At 44.7% G+C, this 11,035-nt stretch overlaps 1 protein-coding gene across 1 annotated transcript; it reads left to right on the plus strand.

The window, feature by feature from the left end:
• The first annotated feature begins 1,202 nt into the window (after positions 1–1,202).
• LOC134945736 (nuclear factor 7, ovary-like) lies at positions 1,203–9,926 on the plus strand. Its single transcript, XM_063935194.1, has 9 exons — positions 1,203–1,501; positions 2,587–2,661; positions 4,437–4,585; positions 7,201–7,659; positions 7,743–7,838; positions 8,006–8,239; positions 8,357–8,379; positions 8,478–8,608; positions 9,164–9,926. Exons 1-9 carry the CDS (start codon positions 1,306–1,308, stop codon positions 9,700–9,702), a joined length of 1,902 nt encoding a protein of 633 aa, XP_063791264.1. The 5' UTR covers positions 1,203–1,305; the 3' UTR covers positions 9,703–9,926.
• The last annotated feature ends 1,109 nt before the right edge of the window (positions 9,927–11,035 follow it).

Consider the following 11,035-nt stretch of genomic DNA (forward strand, 5'->3'; position numbering starts at 1 on the left):
GGGGGGCCCCAAATCGGTATCTTACTTAGGGCCCCATTAGGTCTAAATCCGCCTCTGCTACTCTGCAGTAACATTTGTGTTTAAGCACACTCTGGGACTTGTAGTTCCACTGTTGGATCTCACATATAAGTAGTGAAACACAGCTCTGCTGTAATATTTGAGTTTTAAGCACTCTGGGACTTGTTACACTGAGATCGTACCTTTGTTTTTAGAGCAATTCGCAGTTGCCTTGGGGGAGCAGCATAGACTATAGAAGGAGACCATCAGGTTAATCTTATTAGTATTTATATGTATATTTATGACTGGTAATTATTCTTGTGCCTGAATCTCTCCCTGAACATTTACAGAGGCATTATTCTGACGGCATTATTCTGACACATGCAGGGTGCTTAGGCCCAGATTTATCAAGCCTTGGAGAGAGATAAATTGCAGTGCTAAAGTACCAGCCAACCAGCTCCTGCCATGTTGCAGGCTGTTTGAGAAACAACAGTTAGGAGCTGATTGGCTGGCAACTTATCACTCTCCAATGCTTGATAAATCTGGGCCTAAATACCAGAGCAATGCCCATGTGATGCCCACGGGAACAACGGAGGCCCGGGCTAGCTCGTTGGCCCCAGACACAGCCGTAGAGGCCCCCGAGAGGCTGAGTGGGCGCAGCAACAGCGCAGTATCGCTACTAGCCGTCTCATCTGAGTGTCGCTACTAGCTGTCTCATCTGAGGCATAGGGGGAGGGGTGCAGGCACATAGCTGGTGACTATGGGGGATATGTAGTAAGGCCAGGAGAGAGATAAAGTAGCAGCCAATCAGCTCCTAGCTGCCATGTTACAGGTTGTTTGGAAATGACAGTTAGGAGCTGATTATCTGGTACTTTAGCTCTCTCCAGGGCTTAGCACATGTGCCTCTCTGTGTAGTACCAGCACCGGTTACAGCCTGCAGTCACACAGTGCGGCGAGACTCGTGGTCCCCCACTAAAATGGCCGATTCCCGCCACACAGCCATTTCCTAGTCACACAACAATGCGGGTGCCCGGCCCCGCCCCGTGGCTTTGTGCGCCGGGACTGGCGGCGCATGCGCGGTGGACGCCCGCAGGGGGAGGCGCATGCGCAGTGTGCAGGGGATGGTCATGGGCGCATGCGCGGTGTGCATCTGCGGGCGGGCGGCGCATGCGCAGTGCGCGCTCGGGAGGGGATATAGAGGGAGCGCGCGTGTCGCCTCATCCGCCATTTTGATTCGTCTCTCAGACGGACACGTACTCCGCTGCTCTCCCGGTCCCGGTGCAGTAATCCCCGCCACACACCCCAGACATGGCCGCCGTGGCTCAGCCCGCATCCACCGAGAAGAACGAGACCCCAGCCGGGGAGGAGGTCGATAACGCGGAGGATCAGATGGAGGAGGAAGAAGAGGATGAGAACGACGACGACGGAGGCGAGGACGATGGGGAGGATGTGACCGTGCAGATCGGGTCCACCTACTCGTGCCGGCGGGCGGACGGGTCCTTCCGTGAGTCTCACCCCTTCCCGATAGATAGATAAATATAGATACAATATACGGGAGATATTTATTTATTACCAGTTATTTATATAGCGCACACATATTCCGCAGCGCTTTACAGAGAATATTTGGCCATTCACATCGGATATAGATAGAGATTATATATATATATATATATATATATATATATATATATATATATAAAAAAAAAATCTGTGTGGCTCCTCCCATCCCCTATATATACTGCCACATGTTTTCTATAACCCTCATATACTATATACACCAATTGCCCTTATACTGTGTATAGAAGTATACTGTGAGGCTCTCCCATCCCCCTATATATATTATGTGATCTATTAACTGCATATACTGTATCTGTTTATACACCTAGAGCCCTTAAACTGCGTATATAAATATACTGTATCTACAGCTATAGCCCTGTCTCCCATCCCATTTATATGCGGCTATGTACTTGTTTATCCCCTTATACTGTATATAATCATATAGGGAATATACTGTGTATTTCATATCTATCTCTATCCCTTTATGCTGGGGAGTCCTGCAAGTATTTCCCCTGTATATACTGCTGTATGTTATATAGCCCTCGTATACTATATACACCCTCCTATAGCCTGTATATAAATGTCCCTGCTTGTGGATGGCTATCGGAGTCCCCCCCCCCCACTTCATATGCTATATATCAATCCCATACTCGTGTGCATGTCCCTATAGCTCTTGTATACTGTACATTCATATATCGCTATATATGTCCCCCCTCTATCCTATATTCTGTATATGTAGCAATTGCTTTATATATATATATATATATATATATATATATATATATATATATATATATATATATATATATATATATATATATATATATATATTCTCTCTCCTATACTGTATTATCGTGCTGGCAGTTCTCCCTTCAAAAATCAGTACAGCCCAGTCTTTGTCCATTGCTGCTGCAGTCTGTACTGTGGAAGTGATTGCTGGCTAACAATGCTCCAGTCACTGTTAGTGGCCTAGCTGCCATGTCTCATGATTATTGTTAAAATCCAGCATGTAACCGTCTTTTCTTTCTCCAGATGATGCGGAGATCGTGAAAACCAGGATGAATAAGCAGGCGGGGAGGGAGGAGTTCTACGTGCATTATGCCGGATGTAAGTAAAATTGTTTCTGGGTGCCTCGTGGGGATGAGGATTTCAGTTCACTGTGGTTATCTGTGTGCTGTTGCGGAACAGCGCTCCGTGTCAGTCCACAGTGCAAGTTTTTCCTTGTGCCCCCTAGAGGTGTACAGGGTAACTTGCAGTATCTGGCTGATACATGCACAGCAGAGCATTGTGACTGTTTGGCTGCATGTCGCCAGTAATGGAATTCTCCCACAGAATATCAATCTGAAGTTTTTTCATTCTCGGAACAAAGATTTCCTTGTGGAAATCTTACAATTGCTGTTTTTATCTTGAAATAAAAAGGGGACTATCCCTTGAACATAATCTGAAACTTTTTGCTTTCTTGTAACTTTGAATGTTGGTGTGAGGAGCAGGTTTTAAGCACTGTGTTCTATCAGAACTTAGCGTGATGTGTCTGCTCACATTGAGGGTAGTTACTGGATGGCAAAATCTTTTTTGATTGCACCTGTGTGGTACAATCAAGAACAAGCGAAGGGTATCCTGCCCACATAAGCCACTTCATTTTGGCACATGAGGTTATGATGGGACCTCACTGCTAGTCTCTACCTTTCAGTGTTTTGATGCTACTTCTAGAGCTTTTTATCTGTATTTCATGCAATTTCCCTGCATGAAAACTGGATCAAAAGCTAAACTGTGAGGCTTGTGTAACACATGATTCTCCGGCGTATGAGAGCACGGAGATGGAACTCGCAAGAGGCTTCCTGAAACTGGAGTGTGCCTGATCACCACTCCATACACTGTACACAAGTCTAGTGCTACATCAACTGTACTGCCGGGGTTATTTGGACAACCGTCTGACGGTTTACCAATCTCGAGAGGCCCGGTCAACCGTATGTTAGTTTCTAGGGCAGTGGTGGGCTGCTGTATGCACTTAATTGACGTTGTAAGAGGTATCTGGTTCTTTAAGGAAACTACAAATTGCGTTTATTGTGACAATTGGCTTAGTTTCCTTTCCAGCTACACTGATGTACATAGTGGTTGACCACCTGTACACTGAGTGTCTGGACTTAACCATTTCAACATCCAATTCTACATATGCCCACCTGCTTCTGTGACTGTACCATGCTAGCAGGTTGTCAGTCGTTAAGAGACGTTAAGGCTGATATGGGTAGAAGTCTCCCCTCCCCCGAGTCTCACGCTCTTACCCAGACCTCTTGTTGCCCACCACTGTTTTAGAGTAACATTTAAAATGAACACACTATATAAATCAGACACTTTTCCCTGTTGCTGGCACCAGTTCTGGCTGCAGTGTATATTCCTGGAAGACTGTACAGGACTTTCTGTACAATGTGTCCCAGAGCTGAGTAGAGAACACAGCTGGTTCTGTTCCATAATTACCGCAGGTAGTAATTACCTTGCAGACACATGCTGCATGTCAAGAGAATTGCCCATAAGGCTTGACTAGTCTGTGCTGTGTGCCAGTGTCCTGATTTTTTTTATTTCCAGTCATTGTGCAGCGAGCTCTATCTGGCCAGGTGCTCTGAAATGAATTTCAGTGTTTTTATTTTTTATTCCAAGCATTTTTCTTTTGTTGCTTTTTTTTTTTCTGTCTGCCCTTATTTGCGTTTAGCAACTAGTCTCCTTTGATTAACCATTAAAGTAACATAAAGTCATGGGTCATTCTGTAAGCCAGTCCAAGGAGTCTACAGTGGTAAGTGAGAGCTCGCATTTGAGCTGAGTGACTACTCTTCCCAGACTTGTTTTTACTATGAAACTATTTGCTGTAAGCTCGCTTGTTTCCACAGTGAATCGCCGCCAAAACGAGTGGGTTGACAAAACGCGTCTGGTGCTGCCCAAGCTGGAGAAGGAAGTTAACGGTACTGACCAGGAGATGACCGAAGATGGGAAAACATCTCAGAAACGGAAAAATGAGGAGGCCGACCCTGACCCGAAGGTAACACAGGGTTCAATCCTGTCGGTCTGCTCGGCCAGCTTTCGTCACGCCGCCTGTACGGGAGGGACTGTAGTAGTAGTAGTAGTATCGCCTTGCTGGCAGGTCTGCCTTGAGAACCCAGTAGGGTTCTGTTGGCTTTTGTGGTTTTTATATGGTGAACTTGGAGGCTTTCTGCTCTGCCAATGGTCTCCTCGGGTTTCCTTTTTATAAAATGTCTGCCGGATTTGTGTATAATGTTTCTGAGGTCGGGAAAACATTTAGTTAAGCTCGTCTTCTATGTAGTGAGTTATTTTCTGTACTTTTTTCCTCCGTCCTTGCAGCGTTGTAAAATGACATCATCTTGTTGGCGTCCTGTGGCTGCACCCATTAGCTGGCTTGAGCCTGGCATATCCTTTCTTCTTTGTGCTGGTTCTATTTGCCAAAAGGGATGTAGCCGCTGATTGAGTAGGGTTCTGGTAGCATTCACTTTGCACTAAAACCCTGCAAAACCTCAGGAAATGCCAGGGACCTAAACTTCTAAGACTGGGAGGTCTCTCTCGGAATTGAGTTGTCTGCACTGGTATCCTGAATCGTCGACAAGGGATTTTGTCTGGTACAGAAGATGCTTTGCCGTAATCATTAATGCTTTGCAGTTTCACAGATTCCCAAGTGGGCTAGATCATCCGAACCCTGCACTGAGCTCGCATGTATTATACAGTAGGTCCAGCCTTGCGCCATTCTGCTCCCACTTAAAATAGTTTTTAGCCATAGTTTCCTTTAATAATAAAGATGAATTGCTTGTGAATAAAGTGAGGTGTATATAAACGTAATTCTTGCAAGTCTTGCGCTACTTCATATCTCCACCATTAAGGGGACTTTACGTCGTGCTGACATTGCTTGTTTTGAGCATGTCTGCTGTGATTTTGCCTTTTTACCATATGACTAATGGATTTTTTTTTTTTATTGTTTTGGATCCAAATCACCAGTCTTAGGAGCTCTCTGGATGGAGAGGCCATTCTCTGTATTCAGTGGTTGGCTTTGACTCGTATTGCCACCAGACTTCAGCTTGTATGAAATGGAGAGGCAGGTCTGTAGGGAATTGATCTCTGCTGTACCACTTGTACTGCATTCAGTCTGATTTTCTCTTCCAGCGTAGTAGACATGTAAAGTCAGGCATCTCTTGTAGGTATAGTGCATGTTAATGCACTGAGCGATTTATAATGTGCATTAACGTAGAGCCCTGCATGTTCTCATCTGGGCTAGTCTGTATTACTTAGTCACTAGTTAACACCTTGTTCATGCTGGTACCAGTTGTGAAGTTTCTGCATCCAGGGCTTTGAAATCGTGGAACGGCATCTCGTGGGGTTTTAGCAGCTTGCCCACATGCACCAAAATGTTTCACCCGCTCTTGCAGCACTAACTAGAGCTACGTAGGTTGTGGTTTGCACGGAACACATCTTCAGCACTGCACAAATTGAATTTTAACCACTTCATTTCATTTAGTTTGTTAAAATATGCAAAACAGGGATCATTACCATCATGTCTGTCCATCCACTCTAAAGGCCAACATCAGTGTTTGGCCAAAGGATCTTAACTGCTTAATGTCGTTGGAACATAAAAGACCAGCAGGAATTCGTGTTATCTTTGCGATTCATATGTTTACTCTTTTGGACCCCAAGCTGCTTGTTTTGAGGACTTTTAACTGCTCCTGTTATGATCTTCCACCATTTTCATTGCCTTTAGTGCAATGCATAATGGGTGTCTAAAGATAGTTGACAATTTTTTTATTTTTTTGGAAAGGTTTTGTCTGGAAGCCGTCATATTACAATCTGTTATACTTATGACCTGGTAATGTTATATGAAGTAAATGTTCTTTAACAGTAACTTGGCACAGTAGAAGGTGTGATACAAAGTGCAGGCAGTAAGCACAAGTTATTGGTAATGTAGAAATTGGTACTCTGCTCCACTTTTTAACCTGTGCCCAGTTTGAAATGGGTTCACTACGATATGCCGGCAGTCGGGCTCCCGGCGACCAGCATGCCGGGAGCCCGACCGCCGGCTTACTGACAGTGTGGCGAGCGCAAACGAGCCCCTTGCTGCACTCGCCACGCTATGCGCGACGCACTATTTTATTCTCCCTCTAAGGGGGGTTGTGGACCCCCACGAGGGAGAATAAGTGTCGGGATCCCGGCGCCGGTATACTGTGCGCTGGGATCCCGTCAGTCGGCATACAGAAGACCACCCGTTTGAAATGAGAACAAATAGTTTACTTGTAATTTTGTAAGTTTTTTTTTTTTTTCTTATGGCCTCTGGCTTCATATCAAAACACTACATGAGAACACGCGTGTTGCATGCAAAGTGGATTATGTACAGGAACATGTGCTTTGCAATGTCCAGTGATGAAGCATCTACATGTAGCCAAAGGCTGCGTTATCTTCTGAACACCCTTAAGGTTTGAGGATGAATTTATGCAGTTTTCACACATTAGTTAACAATTTCAAACCCCATGTTAAATACATATGTTCTCAAACACAAGCTACAGGCCTCCTTTTTAGAAAATTCCCTAGATGTGGTCTTAAATAATTACATTTCTCATAACACCTACTCCCCCCTCATTCATCTGTCTCTTCCTCTAGAAAGCCAAGGTGGAAACAGAAAATGATCCAGCCAATAATTCGGTGATGGCCTCTGGTGATTTTGCGGAGGAACTGACCTGCCTCTTGTGCAGTGAGCTCTTCAAGGATCCAGTTATGGTTGACTGTGGCCACAACTTCTGCCGCAACTGCATCGACAAGGCCTGGGAAGGTCAGGATTCCTTTACTTGCCCTGACTGCAAGGATGTCATAACGGAGAAAAGACACACCACCAACCGAGCCCTAGCTAACCTAGTGAAGAAGACTGTTGGATCCTCTGCAGTCTCGACCCCATCAAGGCCTGAGAAGACCAAGCCTACGGAGAACTGCCCTGAGCATGATGAGAGGCTGAAGCTGTACTGTAAGGACGATGGGACTCTGAGCTGTGTCATCTGCCGGGACTCGCTAAAACACGCAAGTCACAATTTCCTGCCCATCATGGATGCAGTGGAGGTGTACAGGGTAAGTTGAGGTAACCAAAGAGTTTAAGACTGCTTCTCAACTATGATTTTTATTTACCTTGTTTAACATTGCCTCCCCTCCAGACGGAGCTGTCTGCCATAGTGGCTCCACTAGAAGAAGCCTTGAAGGTGACTGAACAGCTGACCAATCAGCAGAGTGAGAAGGTTGAGCAGCACAGAGTAAGTGATCTCATACAGAGAAGTGTGGGGGGGGGGGGGGTTTATAAGTTACTGCTTGTACCCATCAATATGTAGGTCTATGTGAAGCCAGTTGGGACGGCACTGAGGGATCTCCTGCAGAAACATCAGGTCTCTGGTCTGATTCTCTCCCCTCTCTGTGCCCTTAGACGAATGTATCTGACTACAAGCAGCACATTGTGTCGGAGTTTGAGAAGCTGCACTCTTTCCTGAAGCAACGCGAGGAGAAGCTTCTGGAACAGCTTAATGAGCAGGGGGACAGTCTGCTGAAAGAAATGGAGTCTAACATGGTCAAGATGCAGGAGAACAGGGACAACATTAAGCAGACCATATCAGTGGCTAACGAGAGGGTGAATGATAAGGACTCCATCTCTTTCCTCACAGTAAGTGGCCATACCTGCCAGGTTACACTGTCTGCTGTGACTGGCTATTGCTCTTTGTACGTTACCTCTAGTTTCCCACATTTGATGCCAAATAACCTTTCTGTTTTATTTCTGCAGGACATCAAAACATTCATTGAGAAGTAAGTTTCCCATACACTTCTATTGTCTAGTAGTTGGCATCTCGTGAGATTTATGTTGGTGTCTAGTACAGTTACTCAATCTACCTCTTTCCTTCCAGGTGCCAGGAGCAGCAGAAAGAGGCCATTTCCTCCGGTAACACCCTTCTGTCCAAGGATCTGTGCCAGGGAACGTTCAAGGGGCCCATCCAGTACACCGTGTGGAAGCAGATGAAGTCTTCTGTCTCTCCTTGTAAGTCCTACTCTGATCAATGTTCTTGACCAAACAGATGATTACAAATTGTGTAGTGGCAGTCTTCTTGTCATTACCTAGATTTAGTTTTGTAGCCTATTGCTTTCTGGAATTACAGCTGGAGTTCTGTTGTGGTATAATAGTTGCATGGTACGTTGTACTGATTGGCTGTAGAGATCATTATAGTGAGCGTTCACTACACTGCTATGATTACTGATAAAAGTTGCATCTTTTGCTAAAATTGCACCTGTGCACCTGCTACTGAAGTGTAGTCTCTCCTTATATCCTGCCCATTCTGGTTTTCCAGCCATGTAATTCCAGTTTAGATCATTGATGCTCTGCAAGGGGTGTCTTTGCTGCTGTGAAATAGCAGTTGTATGCTTTACTGATCCTTGTGGCTGCCACTGTATGGCCAAGTGACTCTTAAGTCATCTGCTGCATCAGACTTGCCCATACCACTTCCAAATGCATTTTCAGCTTTGTCTTCAGTTTGCTCCGTTAGCCTGTGAAACGACATATTTATGTTTGACCATTTCTCTTTATTCTATTCCTCAGATCTGTCTCCGATGTTGTTGGACCCTAGCACCGCACACCCCAACTTGATACTGTCTGATGGGCTTGCCAGTGTTAAATATGGGGATGCCAAACTCCCCCTCCCTGACAATCCCAAGCGTTTCAGCCAGTGCATCCTTGTGTTGGGATCTGAGGGTTTCAGTTCAGGCCGCCATTATTGGGAGGTAGATGTAGGAGATAAAACCGCTTGGGATGTTGGCATGGCCAGTGAGTCCAGCAACCGTAAGGGTAAGATCAAGCTGAACCCCAAGAATGGGTATTGGGCAATTTGGCTGAGGAATGGTAATGCGTACAAGGCCCTTGAGTCTCCTTCCAAGACCCTTGTCCTAAATTCCAAACCTAAGAAAATCGGAGTCTACGTAGATTACGAAGGTGGTCAGATATCGTTCTACAATGCAGATAACATGTCTGCCATCTACACATTCAATGCGACCTTCACTGAGAAGCTGTACCCCTACCTGTCCCCATTCTTGCACGATTCTGGCCGTAACGCAGAAGCCCTCCGTCTTGTACATAATTGAGCTCTTTAAATGGTTACAGAAGTTATTCACATTCCGTCAAGCTACTTAGTTATTTTTGTGGTATTTTTTAAGCATATGTTCATTGCCCAGCTGAAGCTATTCATTTCGTCACCCTTGTAGTGTGTTAATTACAGTTCCCCAAATTATGTGAATGATATGCTGCAGTTTTGACCTGTTATGTATTTAGTATTTTTAATTTCTGGAATAAAAAGTTACTGCCGTAAGTGTGTCCATAGACTTTGTTTGCATGGGGTACCCCCTGGTCAATTCATTAAGCATGCCTAATGTACAGTGCACTCATGGATTAATTCCCACCATGGCCCTAACTGGAGTTTCTCCATACTCGCATGGGTTTCCTCCCACAGTACTAAAATACACTGGTAGGTTAACTTGCTCCCTTCAAGATTCACCATAATGTGAATGAGCATGCATATGTGCTAGGGAATATAGATCATAAGTTCTATTATGCTATTCAAAGTTTTGCCCTTCAAATTTAAACACCAGCGAGCAACTGCTTTTATAAGCTGATGCTTAGTAAATAAACCCATCTGACACAAATGGTCAAACTGAGGAAGCCTAATGCTTTGGAGGTTGTTTTTGTGGGGGGAAGGAGGGCTGCATCTGTGGCTTGGGCCCTGAACTGAAAGGGCTATTGAAGTGTTCATACTGCAGCAAGATAATGTAGTCCTTCGGGCTACTGTTGGCTACCTTTTTCAGGAAAAGATGGCAGTCTTATAATCATGGAATGGCTGCAGTCTTCAGACAAACCTCATCAAGCTGGTTTAAGAGGAACCGGACAAGAAGGGTCAAAGCAATTTTAGCATATTTGCTGGAACTACTTGGAGAACAATTTGACTTCCATTGTAGAAAGAATGCCATACTGGTGGTGCTTATCACGGTTACACCTGCACAAGGTGGCAGCTTTGAGTTAAATATTTATGGGAGCAGTCCATACGCAAAAATAAGTTGGACATTAAAAAGGGGTGCTAGTTCAGGGGCCAATGTTTACATGCCACAGCCACTCACCCTGTAGGGCTAATTGGATTGGCCCTGTGTATTACATTTTTTTTTTTTTTAAATTTGTATATTCGGAGTACATTTGAGAAATTAAATTACAATAGAAACAGGAAAAATGGGGCTTCCCTAAGCATTTTGACCACTAGTGTATTTCTATTGGTGGTAAATTCCATGATTGGGAGAAAGGTGAAAAACGTCAGCCCTGATAACTCATTTATAGAATTATTTGTGAGTAGATAATGAAATGGAGTTTGTTCCAAAAGTAGATGCAGCAGACCCTGGCTAAGACTTCAACTTGATTATGTTTAAAGATGGT

This window comes from Pseudophryne corroboree, chromosome 7 (genome assembly GCF_028390025.1).
Source record: "Pseudophryne corroboree isolate aPseCor3 chromosome 7, aPseCor3.hap2, whole genome shotgun sequence".
NCBI classification, from domain to species: Eukaryota; Metazoa; Chordata; class Amphibia; order Anura; family Myobatrachidae; genus Pseudophryne; species Pseudophryne corroboree.